Source organism: Penicillium verhagenii (genome assembly GCF_028828195.1).
Source record: "Penicillium verhagenii strain IBT 33310 chromosome Unknown utg000007l_segment0_segment0, whole genome shotgun sequence".
Taxonomy (NCBI): domain Eukaryota; kingdom Fungi; phylum Ascomycota; class Eurotiomycetes; order Eurotiales; family Aspergillaceae; genus Penicillium; species Penicillium verhagenii.
The window spans coordinates 1,260,826-1,277,626 of record NW_026643171.1 but is presented as its reverse complement, the minus strand read 5'-3'; the positions used below and the strand labels follow the sequence as shown (position 1 = coordinate 1,277,626).

The following is a 16,801-nucleotide window of genomic DNA, read 5'->3' as shown; positions in this document are numbered from 1 at the left end:
TTTGATAGAAGATAGATAATGTATAAATGTCTTGCATAATTGAACATTAACTCCATTTTATTGTATTTCTAAAACTCCGCTGCAGTAGGAAGCTGCTTGGGTGTGTCATCTCGATATTCGCTCGAAATCAAATGCTTGAAAGAAGGTGACCATTCTACTCGAGGGGTGAGTATGTCCAGGTCCCAGAGCTCAGAAAGGACTTTCAGGATAGAAGTGTGAGTGAAATCATTGTCTCCATCCGGCTTGTTTTGAATCAGACCCTTTCCGACCCAGGGGGATATCAATACTGTAGGAACACGAACACCTAGACGATCAAAATGAAATGTATAGTCGCCACCGTCGGCGGCCCTCTCGGTGTATGTTAGACTGTCGCCGGCTGGCACCTGGGTCGGTGGGGAGACATGATCCGCAAATCCACCATGCTCGTCCCATGTCAGAATGAATAGTGTCTCATTCCATTGAGGTGAGTTTCGAACTGCTTCATATACACTCTTGATAAAATTCTCGCCCATATTGATGGGGGAAGGCGGGTGCATTGACGTGTAGGTGCAGCACTCCGGATTGATCCAGGTGAATTGAGGCAATTCACCATTCGCAGCATCCTGGTAAAACGTGTCGATGGGTTTCACACTTGTCTTGCTTGTGATCGACTTGGCAGTCCATTCGTAGAACATTGCGTCGGGCAAAAATGGAGGGTTCGATTTTGTGGAGTTCTCGTAGTTGGTCCAGCTAATCCCTTTCTCCGACAATTGTTGGAAAATCGACCTTTGTGGCATAGCCGACCGGAGAAAGGCATCGTCATTTGTGCCATGGCCGTAGGAGGTACCGGATGTGAGGTATGCTCTGTTCGGGTTCGTGGGCCCGGGCACGGCAGCGAACCACCGGTCAAAGAGAACGTAGTTCTCCGCTATCGCATTAAAGACAGGAATATTTTCGGGTTTGAAATAATCGATCACCTCGGCTGCGCGCTCGCGCTCGAGATGGTCCACCATTTCTGGTGACATTCCTCGCGTTTCATCGTGTGTTCCTTCAGGCCTGCCTAGCCTGTCCAGCTCTTGTTGGTTCTCTAGTCGCTCCAGTCTGTAAGAAACGCGTTGCTCGGTAATAAAGCCGTCCATGGAGGATTCGGCTAGCGCGGCGGGATGGTATGATCCAAATAATTGCATATTGATGCCCGAAATGCTATGGTTGGGGTCATCTGCGGCGACGTTCTGTGCGGTATTGGCTGCGCAAACCTGACGCGAGGTGTCGGGTGCAGACACATTTGCTGGATTGCAGTATTTTCGGTTCACTAAGCCATCAATGCTGCTGTTGTATGTGAGGCCACCGGCGAAGTGATCAAATGAGAGGTTTTCTTGGACAAGCACCACGACATTTCGTATCGCACCGCGAAGCTTACTGAGCTGTTCGGTCTCCTCGAACGATAAGGGTTCCTGGTACCTTGCGGCAGTGCCGAGGGCCAGTGCAAGCAACGCTAATAAACGAGCCATGGCTGTCAAGGGAAGCACCGAGAAAAACTTTCAAGGTATTTCTTTTCTCAAGGGATACTTGGGGAAAACAGAAAATATGTTAAGTGCTCTGTGTTCCGGTCGCAACATTCTTGGGGCGTATCAGATGCGCCGATCCTTGGAGTTCCCCTCATTTTCTAGGCTTACTCCACTCGATCCACTCGATCATGTCAACATGCTCGCTCTTTGTCCGATCATTGGCTGCTCCCTACGGTGATCGCTGATGTTTGATTCCCAGCGAACACACTGTTTGGTGTCATTTGATGAAACAAAAAAATAACCAATACATGTATTTGATCCTCGACATACATGAATGTAATTTAAAAAGCGTTCGTCAGCACTTGAGTTAATGTTGAATATTCCAAAGGGTCCCGAGGTCACTGCAAACATTTGAACTTTTGGGTAGTTAGAATCGGTGCTCCCCACATCAATATATATCCAACGGGGTCGGAAAACTTCAATGTTTGGAACTTTGGAAGCATTTCAGACGGAAGTGATGGCAAACCCATTGATATGTAGATGCAACCTTCAAAGCAATCTAAAGCAAGTGCATAGTTTAGTACTACTAGTAGGTACTAGTAGGAGGATCATTTGAAAGTACTACCTACACGACTACTCAAGTCAAGTGGTGCTGGAGGGCGCGACCCATGGACCCATGGACACCTTGTCGCCTTGTCGCCTGGTGGCTGTTGTTCATGCCTCAGGCCTCAAATATCTATGATGACTCATCTCAAACTGCCGACTCCCGCTCCTTGAATTCAACAAATCATCGTCCACACGGCGGCCCCGCTACGGCGAATCCTTGGGTGTTGCCCCCTTTCGAAGTCTCCTCACCTGCGCTGATTTCTCCGATTTCCGGCAGATAGAATATCACGAGCAAACCGCTCACGTTCGATGGGGTTTTATATCGGGCGAACGCAGGCCGATCCTAATGGACTTAGACTACCGGAACTTGCTGGCACCGAATGGGCCACACTTGATTCCCCAGAGCGACTTTCGGCCACCCAGTCTCCCCCGGCCGCCCCCGGGCGTTAATTTCATGCAAAGAAGCCCGGAATCAGGTGAGATGGAGAAGACCCCGCCTGTCACGGGCAAGCGCCGCGGTGGCAGCCGAAAGGCCTGTAACGAGTGTAAGCAACAGAAGGTGAGCCACATGCACATTTCCCAAACCCCCGTTCCACTGGGTTAAATAAACGTGTCTACGCTCCCCCCTGCACCCATGCTGATATTATCGCGACCATAATAAGCTACGATGTGATATTGTACAAACACCCGCCGCGGCGTGCTCCCGCTGCCGCAGGCTCGGGATTGATTGCAAAGTTGAACAATCTTTTAAACGTATCTCTAAACGAAGGTAATTTGATTTTGTGCCTTTGCAATCAGACATTTCACTGATATTGACCAATATCTAGGCGCAATGCGGAGATGGAGAAGGAAATTGCGGATCTTCGTCGTCGTCTTGAGACCAACCCTGAGCATGAACAGGCAGATGATCATCATTCGGGCGATGATATGTCACAAGCCTCTGATGATGCTTTCCGCCGACGTGAATCTTCTGCGATAGATCGCTCGCGCCCGGTATCTGTCCCGGTGGAGACTCATCCTTCTATTTCAACCCCTCTCACGATGCAACGTTCTGGCTCCATTATCTCCCAGGATGAAAACACACCATGGAGGCTCGAAGATGTTGTACTCTCCCGAGCTCGCGTCGCACGACTCTTTGAGCAGTATGGTTCCCACTAAAATGTTGTGACCTTAAACTAACCATGCTACCAAGGTACTTTAATTACTACCACCCATTTCTCCCACTTCTGAATCTGCCAAAACCCCCGGAGGTCTATCTGGGCCGCTGTCCTTTATTAGCATGGACTATTGTTTGTGTTGCTAGCCGACGATCCCCATCAGACCCTGGTTTACTGAGTGCACTCTCGGGGCCATTCAGCCGTCTACTATGGTCAACTATCACCAATGTTCCTCAGGACTATCGAGTTGTGAAGGCGCTATGTGTCCTATGTACATGGCCTCTTCCGACAACAAGCCAGCGCACCGATGCAACTTTTATGCTAAGTGGCCTAATGATGCAAATTGCCATGCAACTGGGCTTGCATCGCCCAGTTCAGGCTGAAGAGTTCACAACATTCCAAATGGGGGTACAAGGTGAAGCACTCAAAGATCGCTTACACACCTGGATCATTTGCAACATAGTTGCTCAGAAGTATGTAAACTCCCTCATCCCCGCAAAAGCCCAATGTCTGATTATATGAAAGTGTTGCGACTGGTTACGGCCAACCACCAAGTACGATGTATGACTGGGCTCTTGAGCCCGCCTCGTTGAAGGATGCAGATTATCACCTACCGACTGATCTTGCAATTCGTCTTCGCATCGAGAAGTTCTGTGATCGGGTGACAAAGGCTTTGTATAGCAGCAAGCCCGAACCCGGTGAATTCATCAGCGTTGAGAAGCTTGTGGTCGTTCAAATCCTTGAGAGTGAACTGAGAGAGATGGAGGTGGAGTTTGGACAAGAAATCTCTGGTATTATATCTTGACTTGGTCCTGTTTTTTACCCTGGCTAATATTTTCAAAGCGATTAACATGATTCACCTCCGTGCTGCCGAGCTGCATTTCCGATACTTTGTTTTCCTGGGTTCGAATGCACGGCCCGACGATCTCACAAAGCTATTTTTCGCAACCACTTCATTCTTGGGTCGAGTATTGGACCTTGAGACCGCGCCTGGCGAATTGATTGGCCATTCCACGAATTATATCCTTCAAATGATTGTTTCCGCTGCTTTTGCTTTAATGAAGCTCCTGAAGAGCAACTTCAACAGGCATATTGACTTCAATCATGGAAAGTTGCTGTTCAACGGCGCCATCTCGGCCATTCGTCGAATCAGCGTCATGGACCATGACCGGCCTATCCGATTAGCTGATATTCTCGCTCAAATGTGGAATGCGACTGGCGCAGAACCCACCACAGAAGACGATCTTCAACTCAAGGTTCGCTGCCGGATGAGTATGAGCCACGTTTATGATACCGTATGGCGCTGGCGACAGCGGTTCCGACCAGTAAAGAGTCTTGAAGAAATGCAAGGTAAGTTTTGATAACCCTAGCGCAATATCTCTATACAGCCTTGCTCACATTTTTATTTATTCTAGCGGCGGCAGCAGCAGCGAATTTGGATATCACTACGACAATGGGACCCATGACCCGGCAACAGGATATCTCACTCGAGGATCCCTCATTGATGTTACCAACCCAATTTGATGAGAGCGGGGCATTTTTCAGCGAGGCTGGTTTCTCTGAAGTCTTCGACTCTCTCAACTGGGTCTTTGAGGGCATTCCAGATTCATTTGTTGCTCCGCCAATCTTATGAGGTTGAGCAGGTAACAGCGACTTGGTTCCTAGTATGTTGTGCTACTTCGGGTTTTCATTGTTGTCTTAATTCGACAATAGACCGTCATTCCCAGCGATTTTCTTTTATCAGAGATACCATGCAAATAAAAGTGTATTCATTGTTTCGAACCTGTCGTGCTATTTAGCCTCAACTAAGGGGAGCTTTCGAGGTTGTCACATTTTAGCCTTCATCTTATCCTCGGCCTCTAGTTGCTTTTTCTTTGGACCCGCAAACCCAAAGATGTACGCAGCGATCTTTCGCATCTGGATCTCTTCTGCTCCTTCAGTGATTCGGTACCGTCGGAAATGCCGATAGATATGCTCAAATGGATAATGACGTGAATACCCATCTCCACCATGGATCTATTCACTCAGCCTTAATTGTTGTCATGAATGAGTGTGAAAGATATTGAAGACTCACCTGAATCGCTCGATCGGCAGCCTGGCAGCATAATCTGTTGGCCCAGAAGTTACACATCGACACCTGGTCACTAAGTGTTCGCTCAATCTCAACCCACGGTGGCCGTTTGCTTCCTGATAAATGACCCTCAGCAACGATGCGATCCATTTGCCAACTCGTTTTCAGTATAAACAATCGCAGCATTTCCACCTGTGTCATAAGCTCCACGACTGGGAATTGTATTGCCTGATTTTCAGCCAGTATTTTGCCTTCTCCCCAAATCTTGCGCCCACGAGCACGTAAAATGCTTTTTTCAAGACAGAATTTCGCGGCACCACAGGCACTTGCCGCCTGTCGGACGCGATTCTCATGTACAAACGTCTGCGCAATGGCCAAACCATTATCCACAGATCCTATAATAGCAGACTCTGGCACCCACACATGGTCCAGTTCGATAGTCGCATGATCCGTCGGCATATTCATTGTCCACTCATAGCTGAGAATCTTAACACCAGGTGTTTCCCGTGGGACAAGGAAGGCAGTAATGCCTTTCGCAGACCCAGACGAACCAGAAGTCCGTGCAAAAACAATAAGATGAGTACAGTGGTGTGCACCAGTTTGCCACTTCTTCACCCCGGTAATTTCGAATCCACTACGTGCGCGACGAGCCACGGTGGACATGAATGTTGCGTCGCTCCCGTGGTCTGGCTCTGTCAGCCCGAAGGTTGAACGGAATTCACCGCGCAGGCGAGCGGGAATCAAGGTGTGGCGTTGCTCTTCGCTCCCGAAGTGATGGATCATGTAGATATCGGGGAAATTCCCCACGACGCTATGCTCATTTTGTAAATCATTTGCCAGTCCCAGGCCTCCACCGTAGGTAGGATGTGAGGCTAGGTGATACCGGATGGCGGCCATCCAAAGATTCGTGTTGGGGTGCTCTTGGCCTCCATATTGCTTTGGGAGCGCGAATCGATAGAAGCCTGCCTCATCGCCCAGTTGGCGAGCTTGACTCAACAACGCCTCCCACTCTGGTCGTGGGTTGCCATTGTTATCCCAGTCTGTTCGTGAATGTTCCCGTCTATAGTCAAAGAACCGATTATTATCGTCAGAGTGCTGGAGGGGAAGGATGGTGGAGTTGATAAAAGAATCCAGAGATTGGATATGGGACTTTAATTCTTCTGGCAAGTCAAAATTCATTTTGTTGTGCTTCCAAAAACTCATGGTGATGACATTCTTTGTTTTTATCTATGACCAAGTAATGCTGCAAGTCGCCCTTGATTTCCCCGCATTCAGGTAAATGAGCGGACCTCGGCTTACCCCCTCGCGACCTCAGCTTCTTGCACCTTTTTGCCTGAAGAACGAAGAGCTTTCTGCAAATTATTGATGTGAAAATTGGTCGACTATGAATAATCTCGTCTGATGCTAACCATATCCCTTGTAGCAACGCCTTTTGATGTGTCCGCCTACCAGCATATCAACGCCGCAAAAATATTGACCCCCGGTCGATCATGATATGGGCCACAGGGACAAGTTATCATGCACAACATTTGGAATCTTCGCTCAGCCAATAGCGTTACGATATCAAGCCATGGTGGCTGGCGAGTGTGAGAACGAGCACATATCTCCTTCTATCATAGGCACCAGCCTACTCTTCTCCAAGATCATGGTACCAAATCCAAGGGAAGGGGGTCGTGAGTAATTCCAGTTTGCATTCAATCATTAATCACAGGTGGGATTCTCAAGTCCATATTCTCTCATTCTGCCTATAATCAAGGGGTCTGCCACATTTCGCTTTCCTGCAGCAGGCGCTGACGATAATCGAATCTGCCATGAGGACCCACGGGGGGAAAATCAGCAATGAATCCTTCTGGGCATGTTTCAGCCTTTAATTTAAAACATGATTTGGAGACCGCTCAGACTGCACATTGAAAAAATGCGTCATACAACAGCCAGGCAGAAATGATGATCAAAGAAACGCGACCGGGGAAATCTTCACGTTGCCGACGAACTGATACCAACCAAGCACAAACCAGAAACCACCCTCGAACTCAAAATATTGCACAAGCCCAAGTTTGCGCCATGACTAACCTGTGTTCCACACAGATACACAATCCAGGGCTAGAGGAAGCCCAAACAATAGGTACCACAACATAGTTCGTGTAACAATCGTTTCACGAGTGGCACAGAGTCTGACCTCAACGACACCTCATTTCACCTGCGCAGCAAATATAAGCCAACAAGAAAATGATATGATTTGGAAGGTGTTCAATTCAATACATTCGCTGGTTCAGCGATTTACGCCTCGAGCTATTTTTATCATTATCGAAGCCACTTTGCCGTTTTAACCAAAGGCACAGGTCCCGTGCAACTCAAGCATTGGGTAGTTCGGAATGAAACTGACGGTGTAGGGGTAAGTGGGGTATCGTTCATGGGCTTTTTGAGCAAGCTCAACAATGCAAATTAGCACGCTCGGGAATATCCCTGCTTAGTTCTGATTTTAATTTTCCGGCTGCCCGGGATATATGTACGACTTCAGCGGCTATTCCCAAACCCAAAAACCTGGGCCCTCGATAGTGTGCTGTCAATGCTGTTCAGTCTCACAGAAACTCACATGGTATCCCTGATAACATGGGGTCTGTGGTACCATGATGGTTTGGGCTTCTCCATAACATCGGCTTTGCTTTTTCACTTTGGATCGAAATAGGAAAGTCACTGGTGTTTGTATGTGCGAATCTATGATTCCCCATTCATGTGCTGCTTTGTGTAATGTTTTCAAAGTTTGAATAGTAGATGAGTTCATGTCGGAATTTTCCATGTCTGTTGAGGCGACATCTGGAGGGTTAGACAAGCAGGTTGACTCCCAGATTGATTGGTGCTGACATCCTTGAAATCCAAATTTTATACCATGAAGGCTCGTAGGCGAAGGACTACTGTACGTGGTGTGTGTTCTCTTCGAAAGATATGAGAAAAGTTCAATATGTCGTTCTTCAAATATTGAATCAAGGAGTATGCGCAAAATATTGATAGAAATCAATATCATTGAGTGTATGTACAATGGGTGGACGCTTCAAACCTGGAAATTGGAATTGTTCTGTAGATGCGCAAAATTGATTCTTGCTCCACAGGTCAACTATTGACACATGTCAAGAGACCCAGTACCGTGGCCATGTATTTTAAACACAGCTATAGCATCTGTTGGGCCTCGTTCTTGGTCTGATCTACAAGTAGAGCATATTCAAATTGGCCATATCTGAAGTATATGCCGGAAAATAAGTACTTCCTCTAACTTGATGTGAATACCGCCACATCTGCTTGCCTACATATACCCTGAGCCTTTGCAATACTATCACCGGCTAGCCATTTTCTATTACTATCAAAATGCACCCTGCTCTAAATTATCGACAGTCGCGTAGATCGGCTTGTGACCGATGTCGCGGGTTCAAACTACGCTGTGAACGCGATCATGTGAATGGCAGATCATGCGAAAGATGTCTCAAAGCTCAGGTCGTGTGTACGACAAGCCTCAACCACCCCTCCTCAAATTACATATCTTCTAAGAACAACCACTGCTCATATCCAGTGGATTGTGATCCAAGATTTATGCATATGGGCGGCGAGCGACAAACTCCAATGCCCATCTTGCACAAATCTTCCAACTCGAAAGTGAAGAAAACCGTGTCATCGGGAGGCTACCACAAACTCGACCATCAACGATACGACATATGGCAGTATCCAGACAGCCTGGTCCCCTGGAATACGGAAGATACGCCCCCTTTTCTGGGCGACATGGGCTATCAGCCTTCGCTCTACCCTGCTAGTTCATTCCAATTCGATCAATGGAATGAGCCACAGCCGCCATGGACCCCGGGCTTCTACCCCATGGTGAGAATCTAAGAAAAGGAATCGCGTTCTGAGGTTCATAAGTAGCTGATGAAGTATTGAGCAGGTCCCAGTAGAGAATTTCTTCTCTGAATCTGACTACCCCCTCGATCACCAGCCTTCAACCGAAGATGCGTTCACAATGGAGCATGCATTTAACCTCAAAGATGAGTCGCATACCAATGCTCCATCCTCCCTGCCATCGCAGCCTCCCAGTCTTATAGACTCGGGTTCATTTCCCGTCCTGGACAGTAACTGGGACAACCCCTGGGACAAAGTCCCCATGGCCAATGAGACCCACAACAACAGAACAAGAATCTCAGTTGATGCGAAGAGCTACTCTGTGCGCAAAAGAATCCTGAAGCTTAACCTCGAAATGATCAATGATCTCGAGGCCTTGGAGTCAGACTCTGATATTATGCAATCCTTGAACATTTTGGGAGATGACATCAGCTCCCTGGGAGGCAGACTTGAGGTTCCCATTTTTCGAATGCTCAATCACTCGACAAAATTCTTAGACATAATTGAATCTGGGCTCGGTAGATCGGAAGATCCATCCCATGATCAAACCCCAAGCGTTGAATCTGCTCCGTTCGAGGATGCCAAGAACTTTCCAAAAAGCCGAGAGCAATCCACCGCATTTGTAGCATCGCCTCAAGACCACACCGATCGCACAGTCAGTTCGCCACAATCAGATCGTAGCAGAGGCCCCTCACTGCCAGCTTACGACCTGGTAACTTCCATGGGTATGCTCACAGCCTATAGCCATCTGAACTGCATCTATTGTGCTATTTTCAACCGGCTGTACCAACTATTTCTTCTTGTCCCACCTGCGGAGGCCTCTTCATTCCTGCTGTTACCCAACTCGCACTACGGACAGTTTAATATGGACAGGAATATCACATTACAAATCCACGTTTTGACTGACCTCTGTACCAATATGTTGGCAAAAATGGAACTTGCTTTGGGGATGTCTTGCGGTGAGGTTGATGGAGACATCAATCCGGTCACGTCTGATCTGGGAATTGGTGGTCCCCTGGCTTCTGTCCGTGATCAAATTATGACCGAAGAACGGAATGAGTGTAGCATTCCGTTGAAAGAGACGATGGCATGCCTCCGAAAACTTGTGAATGATCCAAGCTTTGTATGATAACTTTATTTGGATGGATTCCCTTAATGACGCCCGGGTGCGTATGCGTTCATATAGACTCTGGTCAGCGTAATCACTTCAATGTTTGTTCAAATGTTTGCATGGATTCCGAATGGGTAGTTCAAATGAGTGAACCTTGAAAGTGATTACGAAAGAACAGCGTTAGATCCCAAGCTTCTCCTTATCAGCATATCGTTACTACCTAAGCCTTGAATTAATTTCCATCGAGGTGATGATCAAAACTGTACTCAGCCCGGTCCGCGGTATTTGTACACATGCGATGCATTTCGTCCTCAATCAAGTGCAGTGCTTTCGGGGGAAACTTCACACACATGGATCTCATATGTGCTACTTTGACAAGCATTATACTGAGGCTGGTAAAGAGGCACTGCCTGATTTTATTAAAGGTGCCAATGGGAAAAGAGTCAAAGCACAAGAGATACCTGATTTGTATAAATACATCCTGTAATGTGATTAGGATGCAGGTGTGCCTGGTTTCTGCCTGCAGCTTATGGCGTCGCGCTGTTAACACACTTACCTAAATGCTAGTGTGAAAGACTAAATTAAGATATGCGCATTATCAAACTGCGCGCAAATCATACTAGAAGTGACAATGTCAGTCCTGTAGCGTTTGACGCGAGTATCGCGCAGTGTCGCGCAAGGTTGAGATTTGGATATTAACGTTTTTGTTAGGATATGCGCATTATTAGATTTCATAATCTCGCGACACTCTATGTGAGGATTGTGCAGTATCTTATACAGTTGACGCTTAATAAAAATATTGATAAACTTGTTAGGATATGTGCATTTTTATCTCATCATGAATTACGAATAGCGAATCGCCTACGAAAAGCGAATCGCAAACTAGGAACCGCGGACCGCAAATTGCGAACTGCGAACTACGAACTGCAAACTGCAAACTGCAAACTGGAAACTGCAAACTGGAAACTGCAAACTAAAAACTGCAAACTGTGAATTGCAAATTGTGAATTGCAAATTACGAATCGCGAATCCCATGAAGACCGCGAAATTTAGTGAGGGGATTATATAGTCGGCTGATATCCTATAAGAGTAACACTTAGTAATCCTTATAGTATCAAATTTGTTAGGATATGTGCATTTTTGTCTAATCGTGAATGCGGGTCGTGAGTCCTACGGATCGTACGAAATTCAGGGCCAGGATTTTATAGTACCTTATTAGATTAATATAGATTTGACAATTAATACTTATCATGTCGAATCTGTTAGGATATGCGCATTATTATGATATGCTGCTTAAGCGCTTATCCTTAACGTTTATCGTAAATACTAATTAATGGTTAATACTATGTTCTGAGGACTACGTACACCTGGACCTTTCAAATGTTTGTAAATCCTAAGCTTGTAAGGCTATGTGCAGATTTTCATCCGATTAACAATTCATGATTGACGACTGATGATTGATGATTGACGATTCGATTCACGATTGACGATTGATAATTCACGATTCGATTCACGATTGACGATTGACGCCTCCGATTAACTATTAAAGCCCTCCGATTAGATGTCCTATAGACCCTAAGTCTCTAAGGCTATGCGCAGATTTCTAACAATTCATGATTAACGATTGACGATTGACGATTCACGATTAACACCCTCCGATTGGTGCTCTCTGATTGACGCCCTCTGATCGGACATCCTATAGACCCTACGTTTCTGAAGGCTATGAGTAAATTTATATATAATTGATGCCCTCTGAATAATGGCTAACAATTGCTGATTGATACCTCTGATTGATAATTGATGATTAGACGTTCTATAGAGCTTGAGTTTCTAAGGCTATGTGCAGATTTTCATCCGATTAACAATTGACGATTGACGATTGACGATTCGATTCACGATTGAAGATTGACGCCCTCTGATCAAGTTATTGAAGCCCTCTGATTAGATGTCCTATAGACCCTGAGTCTCTAAGGCTATGCGCAGACTTCTGACGATTCATGGTTGACGATTATTGCATTGATGTGACGACTCACGATTGACGATTCACGATTGGCACCCTCTGATTGGACGTCCTATAGACCCTGCGTTTCTAAAGGCCATATGCAGATTTATATCTAATTGATGCCCTCTGATTAATGGTTAACAATTTTTGATTGATACCTCCGATTTACGATTGACGATCGACGCCCTCAGATTGATAATTGACGATTAGACGTCTTATAGAGCTTGAGTTTCTAAGGCTATGTGCAGACTTTCATCCCAATTGATGGACTCTGATTAACGATTGACGATTGACGATTTTACGCCCTCCGATGACCTCCTCCGATTAGACATCCTCCAACAGAACAAGCTCCGATTGGACGTCCTCCAACTGCAAATCCTCCGATTAGATCTCCCCTAATTGGAGCTCCTATTAAATCTGAGTTTCTAAGGCTATGCACAGTTTTTCAGAATCGGACGTCCTTCTTGTGGACCGTCAAGTTTAATTAGACTCCTATTTTAATGAATTTAACGGGATATGTGTGTTGTATTAATTGCTCATCCTTTGTGCACATAATTATATAAATAATTGTTCTTGGAATTTTGCGAATCCCGCGACGCTCACGCTCAGCACCGCAAGAGTACATATAACTAACGTAAGGTTGACACTTGCTGCTAGTATTAAAGGATGTTTAAGTATATTATATCCCCATCATTCTATTGACCGGCAGAATAAAGAACGTTGATAAGAGATGCATGGAAATCCTGGCGGAAAATGTGCGGTCTAAGCCTCCACACTTCTGTTGCAGACAGAAATCCATCCTAATCGGGTTAAAGTGTGTCTTCCTCGCATCTCCGCCATAATATTCGTTCGTGGCCAATGTTTATGGATGAACAGACCCCACGGCGAGGAAGATTTTTGTGTGCAAAGAAACGTGCCGAGTGACCTTTCAAATCGAAAACTGCTGTGTTTCTGCGTGATCATTCTCAGTCTTCGTCAAAAGAGTGGGAAACTGGGGAGTGGTACTATGGGGTAGCAAACACCTTGAAGTTGATCACTCGCCAGCGGCTTGTCCTTTGTCTCACTTCTCACGCCCGGTGGGCTAAGAGAAGGGATTGAAGGAATGAGCAAAATCATTTCAACAAGCAAACGAATAAGAAATCGATATAACTACCTCACATGATGGGTTATAGGACAGCAGGTCATCAGGTCTAAAAGTAACTCGATGACCTGATTTTCTAAACACTCTCACATGATAGCATCCTTTAGCGAGAAGGATGCTCCCAGTGAAGTTTGATTGGCAGGGGCGAGGAACAACCTTGAACATATGTTATCAAATATTCAGCTTCAGCCCCGTAGTTTCCGAGGCCGATACCGAATCCGAGATCTGGTTTTGTTCTTGCTTTGCATCCCACCTGACAGATGTTCAGATACTCATATTTCAAGAGCGGTTTCCGCTCATTCATGAACGACTGACCAAGCCCCAGAGAAAGTTCCCTTGTAATCCTCAGTCGACGCAATCATAAGGAAATGGCCGCTCCCATCTCCAAAGATATTACTAATCTAGTTGGAAAATGGAGACTGGTACGTGCCCCTGTCTTTCATAAAGAATGAGAATTTGGAATTAATTTATCTGTTCAGAACAGGAAGCTATCTGACGATCCAGATGCAGTGTTCGCTTTGGTATGGACTTTACCTCAAACTCTCTCTTCCCTGTTATCTAAATGACTAAATCGAAACAAAACAAAAATAGCAAGGTGTACCCTGGATTACACGCAAGGTTCTCCGTTTCGCCAACCTTTCTTTGGAAATCACCCAGTCGGTTTCGTTGTCGGATACAAGCAGCGAAAGCGCCACCGACTCCTCTTCGGACATCGGTTCGGTCACGACCATGCATGTGAAACAAGTTGTTCATCCGGGTGGATTCAACAGTGAGACATCTTGCCCTCTGAACGGAGTTGGACAGGACATGTCATTGCCCATTTTTGGAGACATCACAATGCAACTGCGGTACATGAACACCGCGACCATCATGGACGACGAGCTGCGCAACGCGTTCGAAGAAGGCTGCTCTTCCAATTTGGTCATTGATGAGGAAGCCTACAATACTAAAATGGATTGGACTGCGCGTGTTTTCTGGGGGTTTGAGATGATCGATGGGAAGAGGTATTTCACCCGGCATGCGACGACGAAGAAGGGGTCGAAGAATGATGGAATAGTTACTGCGCGGATGGTGTATGATTATGAGACTCAGTGAAGTGATAGCGGCCATTTTCTGCAGGCGGCACATTGAGATTCCAGGTAGGGTGGTTTTGTGGACCTCGTCTTTCTGCACCGTAGGGTAGTCCACCTTCAATCTTGTTCGAAGAACTCTGGATAGTAATGGCGAGAGCAAGATATAGTTCAAACCACTATTTTTAAACTCTGTTGTCTCTGTTGTCTCTGTTCTACACATTTACGTCGGACTCTATGCATTTTGCAAAATAAATCAATTTTCCTCGACGTTGGAAATTGGTAGAACGAATCCCAAGTCAAAACAATAGTGAATCCACACCACGGGAAGAATTCATAAGAGACTCCATACATATGAATCACTAAGAGGAACCCTGGTTGAAAAGAGATTAAAAAATTCAAAGCTCATAGGCAAACAACAAGCTTCTTTCCAGACACCGTTCCATTCTTGAGAATATCCAGTCCACTTAGAATGCCATCGAACCGACCTGGAAGAATATCCACAGGTACAGGCTTAAGCTTGCCAGATGAAATCAACCCCTGGACGCACTTATACCAGGGGCGCGCCCATTCTCCAATTTCCGGACGAGGCGGGATCCCGTACGGCTCTGGAAGCTCAACACCCTTCCCGGCTATAGCCCCACCCATAACCAGCTCATGCTTGATAGTTTTGCGCTCGCAGAGACTGCTATCGTACTGCTCCAGGGCGCAGTACCGACCACCCGTCCGACCCATTGCCTCATGGCATAAGCGCAACGTCTTGGCCTCTGAGAACGGATCGAGGACAAATCGAAGTGTGTTCTTGGTTGCGGCCCTGACATCCTTCGCGCAGGTCGGGGAATTATAGTCGAATACAAGATCTGCTCCGTAGGACCTGACCAGGTCAAAATTGCGAGGAGAGCACGTTGTAATGACTCGGTAACCACATCTGTAAACAAAGCCTGGGTTCAGCAATGTCACTGAAAAGGGAGATGGAACAGACTTACAGCTTCACCATCTGGATTGCCAGTAGTCCGATAGTACTGCTTCCACCATATATCAGGACATCCTCCGGCTTCGTGACCGGAGCGTCGAGCTTGCCTGTGATCTGTAGTGACCAGAATAGTGCCACCCCGAGAGTTGCAATTCCAGTTCCCGATATTCCGGGCGCAGTGGTAAAGGGCATATCGTCAGGAATGTGGAACGTGAAGTCCGGTTCTGCGCGAATATATTCGCAGTATGCCCCGGATTGAGGGTCGGATTGGTTGGAGCCTTGGACAGCACCAACAACTCGATCTCCGAGACTGAATCGACCGTCGGCTGCGACCTGGCTTCCTAATGCGACGACGATGCCCGCAAAGTCACAACCATCCCACAGACCCGGAGTGGGGAATCTAAGGGGCATCTTGTAATCACACAGATTTAGAGCGACTGCTTTGGTAGCGACAAGCATTTCATGAGGACTGATCACTGGAACTGGCATATCGGAGGTGATTTTCAGGACCCCACCTTCATGCTGGAGGATTGCCGTCTGAGACTCCGGGATATTGTAAGTGGTGTTCTCCATTTTTGAAAGTATTGAGTTTCAAAAGACAATTTCCGTGGCTTCAGCAATGGGCCTAGTGTATGAGAAGAATAAACAATAATGCAAATCCTTGATGTCATTATGTTGATCATTAGATTCGAACATGGGTTTAAAGGATTTCGGATTCGAAGCGCCCATCTGTTATCTGCTCACTCGGCCAAGCGTCAGTGAATGCAGGTTATGCATTAGAGTGTTTCGCGTACCACATCGCGAACCAGAGTCCCAGTCTGATTCCAAATGATTTTCGGCCTCGACTGCTAGGCCGAGTTCTCGGGGTTGCATGGAACAGCGCAGAAAATGGCCGACTGGCGCGAAAGAGCAGTCTCGTTGCAGATTTGGGTAGGCTGGTAAGGTTGCAGTAGGATAAATAAAAGGATCAATTGATCTGGGTGTTCAAGTCAGGAGATCGCAGATTGACCCAATAGTAAGGAAGAAACTCAACCGGTGCTTTTGGTGTTGTGGTTTATTGTAGAAAAAATTGAAAGGTAGATATTTGGAATATTTGGGTCCGAGCGACGCGAGGCGTGCGGCGTATGCGAGATCCGGAAGATATAGTACAATACTATATCAAACTATCATCGTATCGGAAAATCATGTAGTTCGTGGCGTTCTACGCCTACATCCGCATACCACCCAGCTACATTCGCTCTCTCCTACCAAATCCGCTCTCGAAACCCCTCTCTTTTATCGTCGAAAGTTTAAACTCCGAG

The 16,801-nt window shown here is 46.5% G+C and overlaps 6 protein-coding genes across 6 annotated transcripts; 3 read left to right on the top strand and 3 right to left on the bottom strand.

Moving 5' to 3' along the window:
• Positions 1-68: 68 nt before the first annotated feature.
• On the bottom strand, positions 69-1,490 carry N7466_007155 (uncharacterized protein; the record flags this gene model as incomplete). The annotated part of the gene is made up of 1 exon (XM_057166544.1): positions 69-1,490. One exon carries the CDS (start codon positions 1,488-1,490, stop codon positions 69-71), a length of 1,422 nt encoding a protein of 473 aa, XP_057019585.1.
• Positions 1,491-2,439: 949 nt separating this feature from the next.
• Positions 2,440-4,883, top strand: N7466_007154 (transcription factor domain-containing protein; the record flags this gene model as incomplete). The annotated part of the gene is made up of 7 exons (XM_057166543.1): positions 2,440-2,652; positions 2,756-2,862; positions 2,921-3,235; positions 3,286-3,723; positions 3,776-4,041; positions 4,094-4,600; positions 4,666-4,883. 7 exons carry the CDS (start codon positions 2,440-2,442, stop codon positions 4,881-4,883), a joined length of 2,064 nt encoding a protein of 687 aa, XP_057019584.1.
• Positions 4,884-5,077: 194 nt separating this feature from the next.
• On the bottom strand, positions 5,078-6,500 carry N7466_007153 (acyl-CoA dehydrogenase family protein; the record flags this gene model as incomplete). Its single annotated transcript, XM_057166542.1, has 2 exons — positions 5,078-5,266; positions 5,325-6,500. The coding sequence occupies 2 exons, from the start codon at positions 6,498-6,500 to the stop codon at positions 5,078-5,080; spliced, it is 1,365 nt and encodes a 454-aa protein (XP_057019583.1).
• A 2,409-nt stretch (positions 6,501-8,909) lies between these two features.
• On the top strand, positions 8,910-10,332 carry N7466_007152 (uncharacterized protein; the record flags this gene model as incomplete). Its single annotated transcript, XM_057166541.1, has 2 exons — positions 8,910-9,185; positions 9,250-10,332. The coding sequence occupies 2 exons, from the start codon at positions 8,910-8,912 to the stop codon at positions 10,330-10,332; spliced, it is 1,359 nt and encodes a 452-aa protein (XP_057019582.1).
• Positions 10,333-13,825: 3,493 nt separating this feature from the next.
• N7466_007151 (uncharacterized protein) lies at positions 13,826-14,552 on the top strand (the record flags this gene model as incomplete). The annotated part of the gene is made up of 3 exons (XM_057166540.1): positions 13,826-13,879; positions 13,937-13,978; positions 14,049-14,552. 3 exons carry the CDS (start codon positions 13,826-13,828, stop codon positions 14,550-14,552), a joined length of 600 nt encoding a protein of 199 aa, XP_057019581.1.
• A 380-nt stretch (positions 14,553-14,932) lies between these two features.
• N7466_007150 (zinc-binding alcohol dehydrogenase family protein) lies at positions 14,933-16,073 on the bottom strand (the record flags this gene model as incomplete). The annotated part of the gene is made up of 2 exons (XM_057166539.1): positions 14,933-15,455; positions 15,514-16,073. 2 exons carry the CDS (start codon positions 16,071-16,073, stop codon positions 14,933-14,935), a joined length of 1,083 nt encoding a protein of 360 aa, XP_057019580.1.
• Positions 16,074-16,801: the final 728 nt, after the last annotated feature.